Genomic DNA, 18,228 nt, shown 5'->3' with positions numbered 1-18,228 from the left:
TTGTTGCAAAAAAGTATCTCAGTGCTGTACACATACTTGTAAAAAGCCTCTCACTGTTTCAGTTAAGTGGGATTCAGATCTACACTCCTCTAATGCCTTGAACTGGGATTCAGTCTTTAAAGATGTCAACTGCTCCAAAAATTCAAATTATCAGTTTAATCAATATAAAGTTGTCTATACAATTTATATGACTTCTATAAAGTGATGTTTAATGAGTTTATCCCCTGACATATTTTGTGTCTTATGCTCTCTTTAAGTGCCTTTCTCCTTTTTTCATGTTTTGACTTTTCCCTCTTGCTACATCTTTGTGACCCTCCATTTTTACCTTTTCTTTCACTTGTTTTAGATGACTTTGTTCCTTGTTCTCCACAGTTTTTTTTACTTGTTGATTTTTAATCATACTCCTTTTCATCCTCTCTTAAGAAATAATTTCATCAAGTTATTTAGCTGCTAAGATCCATCTGGCATCATGGTGGAAAATGCAAGACCAATGTCTATTCAGTTTCTGGAGAAATATTTTATAAAATGTTAGCTGCTTGTATTAATTCATCTTCTCAACCCACAATATCATTTTTAGAAAAACGAGCAGCAGTTAATAAAAGTGCTTATTTTGGTATAAATTGATATATGTAGGGCATGCTCCTAATACTTTTTAAAGATATCTTTGAATGGGGAGGGGTGGAGGACTCTGTTGGGATGGGGAATTGATTCTTCTTTTGATGTTGAACTTTTCATTTCCTGTTGTTCCTCTGTTTTCTCTCTTTAAAATAATAAAATACTCTTAACAAAAAAAAATTGATTCTTGATATGAGATAAAAATCGGAATGGAGCCACTCTTTGTTGCAGTTTGAATGTAACTTGATTGTTCTTCAGAGAAGTGTTTTTTTATGTGCAACAATAACATCCAAAAATGTTACATTTGGAAAACAATAATTAAAGGACTGCTAAATCAGAATTCATGCTCATTAAGCATAAAGACAAAAATCAAAATGTTTTCTAAGTAGTTGTCTGCAGTATTACATATTTCTTTTCCTGAGTGGGTATTTCCAGAAACTGGTTGCCTTCAATGGCCCAACAGAAGTCAAACCTCTAAATATCTTATGGCCTGCTAAAATCTGATGTGCCCACTGCTGCAATTTGCTGGATAAATTATTACTTGGAACACAACAAAACCTGCTACCCTCAACTGAACAGAAAATAAATGGAGGGCTAACTGTTATATGTCATGATGTTAGTTTACTCCTTGATTTAAGGCATAGATCTGGCTTTGACACATTACTGAAAACTCTCTACTGGAATGAAAGGCAGACTGTCATTCCATCAAGCATCACTCCTAAGATGGAGCCTTATATGTCTGTATGCCTTTCACATTTTCATCACAAATGGCTACAGTACACAATAGTCACTGATGATTTTATGCAAAGAAAACTAAAATTCCAGTGAAAAACAACTAATATCAGTTTAAACCACTGCTGAAGACTGTGATCTACCACTCTTTGATCATGGTGGACACATTTATGCTTTTGCTACTTGCACACATAACATTCAGTCTCCTTCCATACAGACTCACTATCTCTACCTGGTTAGAACAGACATCCAGGACGTCCGAGACTCAGTAGAATGGTAACTGCACCCTTCTAGAGTTAGACAGGAAAGACACAAAACCACTGTTCACGGTCTTGGGGTCACTGCAATAGGCTTCAGTAGCCTACATCTTTTGGATTACTAACAGTCATTAGCAGTAAAAATTAATTTTATCATAAAAGTGTGCAGATTTGCCTGGCAGACTTGGAAAAGTATGTGAAAATTTCTGCCTGTAATTTGACCATTTTACAATAAATCTATAGAGAAACAATTTAATACATTTGGTAAATAAATAAATGACTCACCAATACTGCAAACATTCAGCAAAAATGTACAAAGGATTAGTAGATGAAGTTTCAGCCTATCTTGTAAACGTCTTTTTTTCAGAACTGAACCAAATGACATTTTAACATATGTGCAAATCGATAATTTTTGAATGATTCGTTCTTGATGTTGTACTTCATTCAGAATATTTATTCTCCTGTCCACTGATGTTGGATTTTGTAGCCAAAGCAGTACATAAAACACAGACAGGAAATGGCAGAAACAGTATGTTGCAAACACATGTGTGAAACTAAAATGCTCTATCAGAATTCCACTTAAAAGAAATCCAGCTGTTCCACCAACGAAAACCATTGACTCTGCAATTGCAATGCGCAGTGTAAGCCGGTCAGTGTCTGAAACATCAGATAAATAACTGAAAGCACTTAAAAATATTGCCACGTGCCCACCCGATACACCAATTGTAAAAGCTGTCAAAATAGTCCAGTAAACATTAAGCTGTTGCACTTTTGTGACAGTTATTAAAATTCCTCCGGTCACCATAGAACAAATGCTTGGTAGAATCATTCCTAATTTTCGACCTTCCCGGTCAGACCAAGAGCCAAGAAGAAGAGATGGAGGTATTGATACAAGGCTCATAACTGCAGAGAAAGCAAGCAAGATATAGGATGATTTGCTCTGAATCACTTGATTTTCTTCAACATGATTTCCAATTTGACTGCAGATATCTTCATTATATAATTCCTGGCAAACCTGAAATACAAAAAGATTTATCTAAATTAAACACTTATTTTTATGTTTATGAGGCACATTATGTGTTTAACATTAAGTCCAAAATTTAAATGTCTAAAATAAGCAGAATCAGCATTCTTAAAATGTAAGTTTTAATTTGTTTACCTATTTTCCTAGATTAAATCATTCTATAGCTATATATGTAAAATATAGTCATATTAAATACAGGGTATAGTTTAAGCTTCAGAAATAGAAAACATTTTTGGTAATGTAATGATTATACTCATAACTCTTAATACTGCTTACATCACCATTACACATTTCAGACATTATTAATTTACTTATGTTTCACATGTTCCATGTAATTGTTTAAGCATAGTAAAACTTCCACACAGTTGGATTACCTGACAACTCTAAATGACCCTGATGTGAATTGAGAATTTTTATGTGCATGTGTCTGTAAACATTTGCTCCAATTGGCTGACATCTCACGTAGGATTTCAGCCAAAAGCCCCACACTTCTAAAATGGCCATTACATAGAAAACATTCCTGTTAATTAAGCTCTGAGTTTCTGTGATGCAGAAATTGGATGGAAGGATGATTACTAATTTGTTAACTTTTATCTCAGTGTATAAATTAACATTCTTAAGTGCATAATACATTTCAGGTCACATACTGTAGCACCACAGGCTGGAACTAACCCTGGGGGCCCAGTCCATTATATAGACACTGGATCAAAACAGAATCATAAGTCAACCAAACAAGTGTATCTAGAAAATGTGAGAGGACAACCCATTTAGATGCTGGAAAAATATACAAACTCTACAAAGAGGTGCAGAGTTCAAATGCAGAATACTGGATCTATGAGGCTCGAGTCCTAGCTGCCGTGCCAACCATATTTTATAAAGCAGCCAAGTTAAATATTTTTGTTTATGAAGTGTATGCCTTTTGACATAGTTCTCATTCTCACAAAATATATCCCACCATTAGAAACTATTATTGTCAGCAAATCTAAAATACATTATTCCATTCAGCTAGTGTTTCTTGTTTTTTGTGAATAAAAGAAGAAAATTACTGTAAGAGCCAAATCCTTCTGCTTCGCTTGAACTTGAATATAATATAGCTTAACACAGATAATGGAAGATTCAGTTTAACCCCCTATAAGTTACAGAAAATGGAATCAGTTTAACCCCCTATATGTTATAGAAAATGGAATGTTCATCCATCCATCCATCCTCTTCCGCTTATCTGAGGTCGGGTCGCAGGGGCAGCAGCTTGAGCAGAGATACCCAGACTTCCCTCTCCCCGGCCACTTCTTCTAGCTCTTCCGGGGGAATCCCGAGGCGTTCCCAGGCTAGCCGGGAGACATAGTCCCTCCAGCGTGTCCTGGGTCTTCCCCAGGGCCTCCTCCCAGTTGGACGTGCCCGGAACACCTCACCAGGGAGGCGTCCAGGAGGCATCCTGATCAGATGCCGAGCCACCTCATCTGACTCCTCTCGATGCGGAGGAGCAGCGGCTCTACTCTGAGCCCCTCCCGGATGACTGAGCTTCTCACCCTATCTTTAAGGGAGAGCCCAGACACCCTGCGGAGGAAACTCATTTCAGCCGCTTGTATTCGCGATCTCGTTCTTTCGGTCACTACCCATAGCTCATGACCATAGGTGAGGGTAAGAACATAGATCGACTGGTAAATTGAGAGCTTTGCCTTACGGCTCAGCTCCTTTTTCACCACGACAGACCGATGCAGAGCCTGTATCACTGCCGATCTCACGTTCCATTCTTCCCTCACTCATGAACAAGACTCCGAGATACTTGAACTCCTCCACTTGAGGCAGGATATCGCTCCCAACCCTGAGAGGGCACTCCACCCTTTTTCGGCTGAGGACCATGGTCTCGGATTTAGAGGTGCTGATTCCCATCCCAGCTGCTTCACACTCAGCTGTGAACCGATCCAGAGAGAGCTGAAGATCACGGCCTGATGAAGCAAACAGGACAACATCATCTGCAAAAAGCAGTGACCCAATCCTGAATCCACCAAACCGGACCCCCTCAACACCCTGGCTGCACCTAGAAATTCTGTCTATAAAAGTTATGAACAGAATCGGTGACAAAGGGCAGCCCTGGTGGAGTCCAACTCTCACTGGAAACGGGTTCGACTTACTGCCGGCAATGCGGACCAAGCTCTGACACCAGTTGTACAGCGACCGAACAGCCCTTATCAGGGGGTCTGGTATCCCATACTCCCGGAGCACCCCACATGATTCACCGAGGGACACGGTCGAACGCCTTTACCAAGTCCACAAAACACATGTAGACTGGTTGGGCGAACTCCCATGCACCCTCCAGGACTCTGCTAAGGGTGTAGAGCTGGTCCACTGTTCCGTGACCAGGACGAAAACCACACTGTTCCTCCAGAATCCAAGGTTCGACTATCCGGAGGACCCTCCTCTCCAGAACCCCCGAATAGACTTTTCCAGGGAGGCTGAGGAGTGTGATCCCTCTGTAGTTGGAACACACCCTCCAGTCCCCCTTCTTAAAGAGGGGGACCACCATCCCAGTCTGCCAATCCAGAGGCACTGTCCCTGATGTCCATGCGATGTTGCAGAGACGTGTCAACCAAGACAGCCCTACAACATCCAGAGCCTTGAGGAACTCCGGGCATATCTCATCCACCCCCGGGACCCTGCCACCAAGGAATTTTCTGACCACCTTGGTGACCTCAGTCCCAGAGATGGGGGAGCCCACCTCCGAGTCCCCAGGCTCTGCTTCCTCATTGGAAGGCATGTCAGTGGGATTGAGGAGGTCTTCGAAGTACTCCCCCCACCGACCCACAATGTCCAGAGTCGAGGTCAGCAGCGCACCATCCCCACCATATAAAGTGTTGACACTGCACTGCATCCCCCTCCTGAGATGCCACACGGTGGACCAGAATCTCCTCGAAGCCATCCTAAAGTCATTGTTCATGGCCTCCCCAAACTCCTCCCATGCCCGAGTTTTTGCCTCAGCAACCACCGAAGCCGCATTCCGCTTGGCCTGCCGGTACCTATTAGCTGCCTCCAGAGTCCGGGCCAGGCCGGGCTTGCACCCATGGGGCTTGGACGGGCACAGCCCAAAGAGGCAACGTGGGTCCCCCTTCCCATGGGCTCACCACCTATGGGAGGGGCCAAGGAGGTCGGGTGCAGTGTGAGTTGGGTGGTGGCTGAAGGCAGGGACCTTGGTGGTCCGATCCTCGGCTACAGAAGCTCGCTCTTGGGACGTAGAATGTAACCTCTCTGAAGGGGAAGGAGCCTGAGGTTGTGCGCGAGGTTGAGAGGTTCCGGCTAGATATAGTCGGGCTCACCTCGACGCACAGCTTGGACTCTGGAACCAATCTCCTTGAGAGGGGCTGGACTCTGTACCACTCTGGAGTTGCCCCCGGTGAGAGGTGCCAAGCGGGTGTGGGCATACTTATTGCCCCCCGACTTGGAGCCTGTACATTGGGGTTTACCCCGGTGGATGAGAGGGTAGCCTCCCTCCGCCTTCGGGAGGGAGGACGGGTCCTAACTGTTGTTTGTGTGTATGCACCGAACAGCAGTTCGGAGTACCCACCCTTTTTGGAGTCCCTGGAGGGGGTGCTAGAGGGCATACCTTCTGGGGACTCCCTCGTACTGCTGGAAGACTTCAATGTCACGTGGGCAATGACAGTGAGACCTGGAAGGGCGTGATTGGGAGGAATGGCCCCTCTGATCTGAACCCGAGTGGTGTTTTGTTATTGGACTTCTGTGCTCGTCACGGATTGTCCATAACAAACACCATGTTCAAGCATAGGGGTGTTCATATGTGCACTTGGCACCAGGACACCCTAGGCCTCGGTTCGATGATCGACTTTGTGGTCGTGTCATCAGACTTGCAGCCACATGTCTTGAACACTCGGGTGAAGAGAGGGGCAGAGCTGTCAACTGATTACCACTTGGTGGTGAGTTGGCTTCGATGGTGGGGGAGGATGCCGGTCAGACCTGGTAGGCCCAAACGTGTTGTGAGGGTGTGCTGGGAACGTCTGGCAGAGCCCCCTGTCAGAAGTAGCTTCAACTCCCACCTCCGGCAGAACTTCGACCACGTTTCAAGGGAGGTGGGGGACATTGAGTCCGAATGGGCCATGTTCCGTGCCTCAATTGTTGAGGCGGCTGACCGGAGCTGTGGCTGTAAGGTGGTCAGTGCCTGTCGTGGTGGCAATCCCCGAACCTGTTGGTGGACACTAGTGGTGAGGGATGCTATCAAGCTGAAGAAGGAGTCCTACCGGTCCCTTTTGTCCTGTGGGAAAATGGAATGTTATTCATCTTAACTCTGTTTGACAGTAGACTAACCCATAGATTGATGTTAGACAGCTAGACAGAAACATGAATCGGCAGATGATATAGTTTTGTGAATGTCTGCTATATAGCACAATGCAAAAAAGCCTTAAGAAATGTAACCTAGATATTTAAGCAGAATATCATAAGTTCCTATTTTTTCCCTTTATTATTATTTTTTGTATTATCAACTTTTTTTCTCTATTTTTTGTGTGAACTGTTAGTTTTTACTAAAATCCTTAAAAACAACGAAACTTGGACTGTGGAGTATTTTTTGTATGACAAGTCATACTAGTGGCAAAATATCTATCTGGTAGCTGCATTTGAACTATTTTTAACTTTTGAACCATTTGAAGACCCCCGTTCAATGCAGCTTCAATTACTGAGGATTATATTGAAACCACTGATTTTTATTCTCGTAAGAAACACATAGTAAATCCACATTTTTTTCTCATCAACAGAAATACAAAACAGTCTTTCTCATACTGTGCAACAATTTTTCCACTTTAGAGCACTCTTGCTTTGTTTAGTATGGGTCAATACAGTTCCGGTCAGTTTCAATTTCCAGCACTGTAATGGAAAAAAGTTAATACTGTGTATGATAACAATACATACAGGAAGTTACACAGGCAGTAAGGAAATGAAAACAAAATCATATTTGCTAAAGAAACAAAAGTATATAAAGCTTTAAAAGCAAATCTCGATTCTCGTGTATTTTGCTTTTATTTTTGAATCATAGATCTTTCAAATTAAATAGATAGTAGTGTGGTTGAGAAAGCTCTTGTTACATTGTGGTGAATAACAAACTAAAAAAACTCCAGCACTTTACACGTTTTTATTGCCTCAGAAAAATATAGATCTGTACTGCTCGGACCTCCTCAGAAATGACAGGCAGAGAAAGATTTAGAGAAGTGCTGTCACACCTTTTTACCTCATGCCATTTTACTTTCTATTCAATACTATATGCTTTTTTAATGTGGTGCCACTTGATGTTCTTTTTATCCTTGCAGAAAGCTTAGACATCCAGGACAACCAATTAGGTAAACATGACATTAAATAACCAACAAATACAAAAGCATTTGTCACACTCCCAGATTTGTTTCTTTCATATGTAAATCTTATTTCTTTACTCTAACTACTTCAAGCTGCCTAGCTATCTACTTCCAGTCATATTCACATCACTTTATTATTATAAAGCTACAGTATACATTTTAATGCGACAGAACCCCTGCTGTCTCTCCACACCCAGAATAAAGCCAAGTAGAGTTCACAGATATTGAAATGGTGTAATTATTTTTTACGTCACACAGAGAAGAAATTACCAGTAGCACAGAACAGGAAATAGTATGGAATAGAAAATATAACCTAGTTGTGTCACTGTGTGTAACTGTTCCCATTTAACCCATGACTATCTAATGGTCCTTTCCCTTTTTCTTCCTTCACACTCCCAGCCTATCATTCCTTTCCAAAGTGGTCTTTGACCTCTTTGTATCCAAGCATTGTACATTCAGTCAACTTACTTCCTTACTCAAAACTTATTTTCCACTCATCGGGTAAGACCTTTAAACAATCTTGGGAAATGCTTGGTCTATGCTTTGGAATCACTTCCAGGCTTAGTGGAGAACCTTTACAGTTCCCAGTGTAATATGAGTTGTTGATCAAGAACTCACTTCTTGGTATATCGTTCAAGCAATAGTGGCTAGAAGCCCATTTTCTCACACAGGAATGTAGAGGTGGCATGCATTCCCTAGCAATCCTTGACCATCCAGATGACATCTTAGAGGATACATTAAGTTTACAAATTCTACAGTCATGTATTAAAAGTTTCCATTCATGCCATACACAGTCCTTAACTTCTTGTTTGTAAAACAAGATCTCTCATACCATATTTTAACAAGGTGATGATTAAAAATAAAATGTAAAGTAAAATTTAGTAGGTTGCATATCTTTTAACATTTACCTATTAGTCTATACATATGGTGCACAACACAATACAAGAATTTTTATCCTGGAATTGAAGAACCAATGAATGGATGTGGCATCTAACTTGGTAAAAAGAAGCAGTGCAATGGCATAGAAAACAGATTAATACAATTTGCCTAAATCCCAAATTAACTGGAAGCGAATGAACAAACTTTGTTGGATTATTGTTATTTGCATAGAACATTCAGTATAATGGAAGCACGTACTGTGGAGTATTTTAGTGAAGGAAAAACAGCATTCAGTGTTGCATCATAGATACACAAAGTAATATTTGTGGACTGGCATGATGATTTGGGATGAATTAGCAATTGATAAAAACTAGATAAGGTATTACATAGGTATGCCTACATCAGGACACACCTGTCAGGAGCAACTTCTTTTCAACCAAATTCTCATAACTTTAGACAGTGTGTTCAAATGAGATATCTTACATTAGGCTTTAGACAGATATACACAACAATTTAGTAAAAGTTAGAAAACAAAATTTGAAATTGGAGTGAGTCTACTAATGTAATAGACTACCAAGCTCACAGCAGGCAGAGCACATGAACTGCAACAACAATTTCATCAAACACATTGCATATTATAACTATCAAGCATAAATAGCATAGCTCACTAACGAAAAGCTGGCAAAAGAAGAAAAATAAAATATAAACAAGTTAGAAAATATAGCCATGGTGTAACATTTAGATGTGTTTGCTGAATTTACAGTAGATAAATGTTTTGAAAATTGAAATATTTTAAAATTTAGTAAAATACTTAATCGGTAAGACAGGTACCCATTTTTGTTTATTACATATTTTGTAATAATGAGTTATACGTAAAAATAACAGCTAGAATTGAATGAAATTACTGTAAATGTATTAGTAAAGTGCATACAGTGTATGCTTGTTTTTGTGGTGTAAAATTGTCCAGGAATATTGTATATTGGTGAACAAGTTAAAACTGGAAATGCCTAAATTATTAGCCTTGATTTACATGTACACCCATTGACTCATCACTCTCAAGCAAACAAATCAAATTGAACAGTTATTAATCACTTTAAATTAAACTTACCTGTTACAACTTCAAACAGTAGCAGAAGTGACTTGTTGTTTCTGATGTTCATATCAGGTATAACCAAAAGATGTTTGTTAACTTTGAATAATTTCTGGACTTCAAAGTATAATAAGCCTCCTTTATATTTTTTTTTTATTACCACTTTCTGGGTGCTCCAGTTTTCTTGTACTATCCAAAGACATGCAGGTTAGGTGAATTGGCTACATTTAATTGGTCCTAGTGTGTATTTGGGGTGTGTGTGTGTTCACCCTGTGATACACTGGCACCCTTTTCCAGGGTTTGTTCCTGCCTTGTGCCCTAAGGGTAGCTGAGACAGGCTCCGGCATCTCCCATGACCCTGGTCTGGATTAAGCAGGCTAGAAAATGACAAATGCATGACATTTCTAATGCTTGATCAGCGAGTTCCCTAGTAATGAACTTACATGGAATGTGTTACTAATTCCAGCATTCACAATTAAACAGTCCTTAGTATGTCTCATATGAAGGAAATTCTAGAACTAAAATCAAATTCTGGCACACATTTACTGTTGTTAATTTGTTTCAATTCACATTGATCACATTGATTCTGATGACAGTTTTCATAATTGGATGATTTAGCACTATATTAAAAATAAACATATGGTTAGTATGATTTAAAAAATATATATAATTAGTAGTTTTACTATTAACTCTACAATAGAAACAATGGATGATGGCCATGGGTTCCAGACTTCAGGCAGTCATTCAACCAAATACTGAAAATGATTATTATATTCATCTTTATGTTAGTTTGTCCATATACTTTTGAGCCCTGGAAAATTGGGGGGCTATGGAGGAAATTGACTGTCATTCCTGAACGGCTGATACGATATTTGTGGTAAACCCCTTAAATTAAAACTGAAAGTCTATACTTCAATCACAAAATTACTGCTTAATTTCAAATCCATTGTGGTGGTGTACAGACCCAAAATTATGAAAATTGTATCACTGTTCAAATACTTATGGACCTACATGAATTGTATATTAAATTATTTCTTATCACTAGAAGTTCATTTCCCACACTGATGGATGTTGGATTTGAAATTTTCTAATTATTTCATGTGTGCATGTCATGTTTCTTGACTTCTCATAAAAAGGTGACCTGCAAATGCCCATGTTGTTGTAACTCTAAACTTTATTCAGAATAGCACATTTTTCTTACTTTATTTTACATAAAAGTCCCACATTACTCTTGCAAGCAATATTACTGACTGATAGTACCAAAGTGTGAATTGCTGTCTCTCACCTCTGTCTTGTACTTGATCACATTTATATGCCCTTTATACCTCAAAAAATCCTCTCCTGCCCTTTTTATTGACATTATTAAATGGTGTTGCCAAGATGTGAACTGCTGCTTCTGTTCTGCAGACAGCTAGATAACAATAAATGTCAAACCTATAATCACTCACAGTATTTCACTATGTGTGATGAAGATCATAGTAATTATAATAGTAATAATTACATTTAAATAGTGTTTTTCTAATCTACTCCAAGCGGTTTACATAGACAATTGGAAACCACTTCTACCACCAATGTGTAGCACCCACCTGGATGATGCTTCAACAGCCAGTATGCTCACCACACATCAGTTAGTAGGTGGTGAACGGGGTGAAAGAAATAGTTAAACAATCAGAGACAGAGGATGAATAGGAGACCAGAATGAAAAGCCTGTGAAGGGCAATTTAGTCAGGACACTAGGGTACACCATACTCATTTTGAAAGATAACCAGGTATTTTTTATGACCACAGAGAGTCAAGACCTCAGTTTTATATCTCATCTGAAGGATGAAGCAAATCTTTAGAGCACAGTGTCTCTGTCCCTGCACTGGTGCATTGGGATCAACACAAAGCCATGAAGCCATCAGGGTAAGCATCCCCTGATGGCTTCATCAGCACCTTAGATAGTCTACCATCCAAGTTCTGGCCAGGCCGGGAAATGCTTAGCTTCAGGTTGACTACTAGTTCTGAAGTGCAAGTTGTATGGCTGCTAGATAATAGATAAGTCACTAACAAATCTGAAAATAACTACTTGGTGCTCCATTTATTTCAATCATGGAAGGAGAGAGCACCACCAGTAGTATTCAGTAATAATATAAAAATATCAGAACTACCTCATAATGTTATGCATTTAAATAGATGTTTGCCTACAAGATACGTTACTAATTACTTTTACTTACTCAAAGAGTTGTTCGGAGTTCTTTTTTCTACCCTATTCAGCATGCACTATATGAAATCAATTACTGATTTTGCCCTCATGAAAGGTAAAAAAAGAAATGGACAAAGCACTGGGCTCCAAGAAAGAAGTGCCAGGTAGAAAGAAGCACATGCAACAAAACAAAGAAGACCACTACATGTGTGGATCTCCTCGCAAATGACTACAGCAATCTGTGTCAACTGCTTTGTGATTAGCCAACTTGCCACTTACTGTTGACATATGCATACCATTAAATAGGAGTGTATAGCTGTAAATTTTAAACTACGAAGGTAAATGAAAAAGTAAAAGCAATTTTAAATTATGTGTTAACCGCAGTAGGTACAGCAACATGTTCGTGATGGCTTAGGGGTAGTTCGAACACGCACAGAGTAGCGCTCTGATATTAGTCTAGTTGAATTCTAGTCAGTGAATTTCTGAAGGTTTCTCTCTGTCTGCCCAAGGAAATCTCACTACAAGGCATTTGTTCAACAATAGTGGAAACCCACAGGGGAGCATCCATGTTCATTTGACATTGGCTTAAACTAGACTAACAGCAGGGCACAGCACTATGCATGTTTGAACCCATAAGCCTTTGTGAATCTGTTAAAGTTACCATGTAATTTCTGTTGTAGTTACCATGTAATTTTCAAATTGCCCTTACTTTTTGATTTATCCTTGTAATTACATAGAAAAATGCTAGGTTCTTGTTTATGTGTTTGTGTGTTTTATGTACCCAGCAGAAGGACAAATGTAGCATTGCTTTTCATGATTAAATACTGAAGAAATTTTATACCAAGCAACAGTGCCACTCTGAAAACTTTTTCAATTAAAAAAAGCAAACAAGATTTTGTATGCCATTAAATTATGAACTTTAATGTACAATCTATCCCATGCTAAACTACCTATATAGTTTTTAGTGGCAGGGCACTAGGGATGCCCTAGCAGAATTTTGAACTGATGGGCTGTTAGTGACAAAAAAAAGCACACAAATGAAATTTAGTGTAGCATCAGTGGTTATAGACCCTAAAAAGGTGTGGTGGTTCTTTTCCATGTTAAAAAAAGTTTTTGTATTCCTATCATCTTCAGAGACTGAAGATTTTTGACAGACCAGGGGGGTATTTTTTGTACGTCGCTTAAACCATCCGAGATCAGGTGCCTCATCTTGGATGAGTTAATGCCAGTGAAACTCATCCAGATAAGTCGGTTTTTCAAATGCAGCCGTGTATTAGATTAGTCTAGCTGGATCTAATCATACAAGATGAATGCGAGCGCCCGCGCTGAGTGAAAAGCCCATATATATTGAGTCTAGAAAACATGATCAGCAAGTCTTTGATAGGCTGTAACAAAATGACGAAAGAACGGGCACATTTTTTTTCACACACGCAGCGCAAGACCTTTTATTCGAAGGACACGAAGAATTTCAAGATTTAATATACACAAGGGGTAACACTGCAAAAGCAGCCCAGACCAGAAAAGACGGCTGGCAAAAAGTGGCCGAAAAAATTAAACGCTAAGTAGTGTACATTGTACTTACTGAATGCAGCGTTTCATTTCCTATGTGTCAGATTAATTATTATTTAATGTCATAATTCCAGATCAAACGTGAGCACAAGGAGAACACGGGAACAGGTTAAAGTGAAGTACAAGAATATACTTCAAACTGGTAAATATTGGTATATAACTATTTAAAGAATTGTTGACATAAAGAATCATATATAATATATAAAACATTAATTTTAAAGCTAATAAGGAGGCAGACAAGCAAAAAACAGGTGGAGGTCCACGCGGTCCAGACCTAACCCCTGCAGAAGAGTTGGCTCTCCAGCAAAATGCCCATCGCCCTGTTTCTGAGGGCATTCCAGGGGGAAGCTCCTCCTCAGAACCAGTGGCAGGAAGCAGTGGTCACTTCATTTCAAGTAAAGGATGGTCATTGCATATTTGTCCTCCATGTGTGCTATAGGTATGTTCCATATAGCCCTCTTTTTTGTTGGGTCAGTTGCAGGGAATGTCATATCCCTTGAACCTGTGTCTGACCAATGAGATATTAACGAAGGTCAAATATTTGATGAAGACACTGTGTCTGATTATTCATCAGGAGGAGAGGTACATTTTCCAAATAATGTTTGATCAAACTCCACTCTGATCAGTTCCATGTGCCCCAATCACATTTCGAAATCCTGGTAATGAGAATGTTAGGCTGATTGTGGGATTCTTTATGGAACTGTGGGTGTTTTAGCCTGTGTATTACCTACCTGCAATGGCATGAAACACCTCTTTTATTGTCTGCACATGCAGGTGTCCAGGAAACACAATGAAAACCTGAAGGAAATGTTTCAGAGCCAAACAGACTTTACGAATTGCCTGGCAAACTGCACTTTTCGATAGATGTTCCGCATCGCCTACAGTATATAAAAAAGTGCTGCTTGCAAGAAACCTCAAAACAATGCCTACTGTCTGTGTGGTTATGAGAGGCCGACTTCGCCAAGTTTGACTTCGAATATACGGAGCTAATAAATCTTTGAGGTACAATATTCCCCCTCGGCTAAAGCGGTATCTTTCGTACAGAATTTCCTCCGGGGGCAATAAAGGATCTTGGCGATCGCGCAAAACCCTCTTTATATGAAATTCTCTTCGTATAATTTGCGCACCAATATCAATTGGTCGCTCATTCATGAACGGCGAAGCCCTGACTGGATGACTTCCACGCACCGTCACTGATCACGTGTGTAAACTAATCCTTGTTTATGTAGAACAAACCTGCTCCGAACAGGTTTGCGGAGTTGGATGTGTTGCTAAGACAACACTTCCAGCAAGAGTTTCAAAAAACCGACAGATCCAGAATCAGGCCAAATCGTCAACAATAACATCCGGTTAAGTGAGTAATCCACGTATGAAAAATACCCCCCAGGTAGAAAGCACATTTCATTTACACAGGGTTACTATTTTTGTCTTTATGGTTATACACCCAGGCTCATTTCCATGTTAAAATCAGTTTTTCTACTCATGCAATCTTCAGAGGCTGAAGATTTTGACAGAACAGGTAGAAAGTGGGTGTAGACAAAAGCTGACATCAAGAGGTTCAAGACATTCATTGAGAAAAGTTGAAAAGAATGTATTTTTTTATCCACTAGATGTAAACAAAGGCATGAAGATAATATTGAATTGCCATTTCTTTTTCTTACAGCACAGCATCAAATACCTGCAGTCGCTCCCATCAAAAGCAATCTTCTGTTGATGACTTTGATTCTGTGCTATAAGATGAACATTTTCTGCTCTTAGAACAACAGATAATGAAAGTGTTACTGGAAAGCAGCATCAGTGGTGCAACACATATTGCAAATAGCGTGACTTACCATTGCAAGCAAATGTTTGCCTTGAACGTTAATGTACACTTCAAAATTAATATGTATGAAGTGTTCATAAAGTTCTGAATTGTATGTTAATCACAATTTAAGTAATAAAAAATTAAGCTCACATTTTTCACAAAAAGTGAGTTTTTGTGAATACAAAAATTCAGTCTAAAGCCGCGGTGAAGGAAAAAAAAAATCAGCTTCAAAGAAGTTAACAAACAAGTATATAATATAATGTATAATGTGCTACCTAGGCCTTTTAACAAAAATGTTTAAGACCCTTTAGCCTTTATGCAGACAGCTGTGCATACTTTTTTTTTGGTAGTTATTATGATAATAAAGACAACAAAAACAAGCTTGGTTTTCTGATAAGGCACCATCAGTCAAACCAATTTTCTGCATGATCAAAGAAGAGTAAAAACTAAATGGCAGAGAAAACATAAAGGCTTTTTTATGAGTTTAGCAGTAGGTAGGTGGTTTCACAGGTTTGTATTTTGAAAAATAAAATAAATATTTAAAATGAAAAATTGCTAGTACTGTTTGTTGTTATGTTTTGCGTGTTGCTTTTCTTAATATAGTATGCATAGAGCATTACTGAATTATTTGCAATAAAAGTACTGTGCTTAGAATAAATCTTGCTAAATTAAGATAATTACAGAGATATTATTTGAAGAGTTATAAAAGGATTATTACTCGATTTATTAATATATTTTCACTGATACCTATTAGGTTATGACACAGTGCGGGCATAAAATGATGGAAAAATGCAGGCATATCTCAGTATGTTGTACAACACCTGGCATTAACTTTTTACATTATTATTAGCATCGTGTCTCTGTTTTAGGCAACATGAAATGTTACATGATTCTATTTTGAAAAGAAAAGAGAAGGCAACAGTATGGCTTTACTCCTTGAATTTTTAAAAGTGGTTTCTAAGTGTATGGCAAGTCTGACTGTGCCGTTCAACTCTGAAAAACTTTACTGTTTTTAGGTGTTCTGGGGAGATGTTCACATTAATGGAAAAAATTCTCTTTTTTAGTGTGGAGATAACTGTTACTCATGTTTTCCTTTTGATAGCGGACGCAGATAAAGCCCTTAGCTAAGATCATATTAATGACTCAAACATGATTTTACAATTCATGAGATATTTTATTTGATTATATATAAATTGATTTATATAAAATCAATACCTATTAACTCATCACATTCTTTACAGTGTCAGCATCTGGTAATTTTTTTTTTACATAGGTATAAAAAATGGAATATTCCATGAAAGTTACAATTAAATCTAATATAATAGCATTAAAAATTATGAGTGCCATTAATGCTGTAATAATACCACTATAAATAAATACAGTGCACAGTAAATGCAAGTCAGGGAGGAATATCAAGATGTGGTGTTGTGAATTATATGGCTAGAGGAAAAGAAAAATATTTTTAAGTCTGAAGGTGTAATATTTTTATACTGGTATAAAGTTTCATGATGTAAACTTAACTAGTAAACAAAAAATTTAAATATTAATTTTAATCGTAATAAAAAGAGCAAACATAGAAACAACTCATTTCATTTACTTTTTTTGTTAATTGTGAATCTGAATTTGAAAATCAAACAGCCAGAATATACTGTATTTATAACTTTTTTTTTTATGGCTGCAAGATAGAAATAACCATATTTTTCATTTTTCAGATCCACATTAATAAATCTACTCACTAACCATAATTACTGTATTGTTCTGTATAATGAAACCTCACAGGTGGCGCAGTGGTAGTGCTGCTGCTTTGTAGTAAGGAGACTGTGGAAGATTGTGGGTACGCTTTCCGGTTCCTCCCTGTGTGGATAGCGCTTTGAGTACTGAGAAAAGCGCTATATAAATGTAATGAGTTATTATTATTAAATGTTATACATCAATCAAAAGGTCCCGACCAATAGATTTCAACCAATGTGATGAACCTTCCCACCGACCAAGGAAACGTGAACTACAGGCTGAAAGCAGGAAACAGTATTACAAAATTTCTTCCGATTTTTCATGTGTTCTTGCATAATACTTTACAACAACATATATCTGCAAATGACACATCAGTACTTGCAGTATATTCTTTTGATTAAAACAAGTCCAAGCACATTATTATACAATCCATCAATTATGAGATATCCTCCAAATAAGAGGGGGCACGGGCCACCTTTGGCAGGTACCACCTTATATTAGCTCGAATTCAATAGGTCACACGCTCACAAACCTTATACCATTGGAGGGAAGCGACCATGACATCTCCAATTATTCGTAGACATTGTGGGGAACAGGCCGGACACAGACAGGTAGACAAGATGGTTTCACCACACACACGTTTATTATACATTATTTACAATAGTTCAAGTGCACAAACCCAGTGCCGCAGCACCAATCACCACTTAAGTCCTTGGCCACCACAACACAATGCCTTCTCAGTCTCTGGTCCGCCTCCACTCCTCTCCACCGAGTTTTGTCCTCTTCCATCCGACTCTTGCCATTGAATGGAGGTAGGCGGCCCCTTTTATACAGCCCCGGATGGACTCCAGGTGCTTCCTGAGGATCCTCCGTTGACACACCCCTGTGTGGCGGAAGCTCTGGCTGTGTACCTGGAAGTCCTCCGGGTGTCCCCAATCCTCTTCCCCCCAGCACTTCCGGGTGTGGCGGAAGTGCTGAGGTCCAGGGCTCC

The 18,228-nt window shown here is 39.1% G+C and overlaps 1 protein-coding gene across 3 annotated transcripts in view; it reads right to left on the bottom strand.

Moving 5' to 3' along the window:
- Positions 1-18,228, bottom strand: part of zgc:174356 (uncharacterized protein LOC100137120 homolog) — a 264,663-nt gene that overhangs the window by 183,425 nt on the left and 63,010 nt on the right. For all 3 annotated transcript variants that reach the window (XM_028797261.2, XM_028797260.2, XM_028797262.1), the window contains one exon: positions 1,890-2,619. In XM_028797261.2, coding sequence (XP_028653094.1) covers positions 1,890-2,619 — 730 coding nt within the window. The remainder of the gene's footprint in view (positions 1-1,889; positions 2,620-18,228) is intronic.

Source organism: Erpetoichthys calabaricus, chromosome 3 (genome assembly GCF_900747795.2).
Source record: "Erpetoichthys calabaricus chromosome 3, fErpCal1.3, whole genome shotgun sequence".
NCBI lineage: Eukaryota > Metazoa > Chordata > Cladistia > Polypteriformes > Polypteridae > Erpetoichthys > Erpetoichthys calabaricus.
The sequence above is the reverse complement of the archived record's forward strand: the minus strand, read 5'-3'. Positions and strand labels throughout refer to the sequence as shown.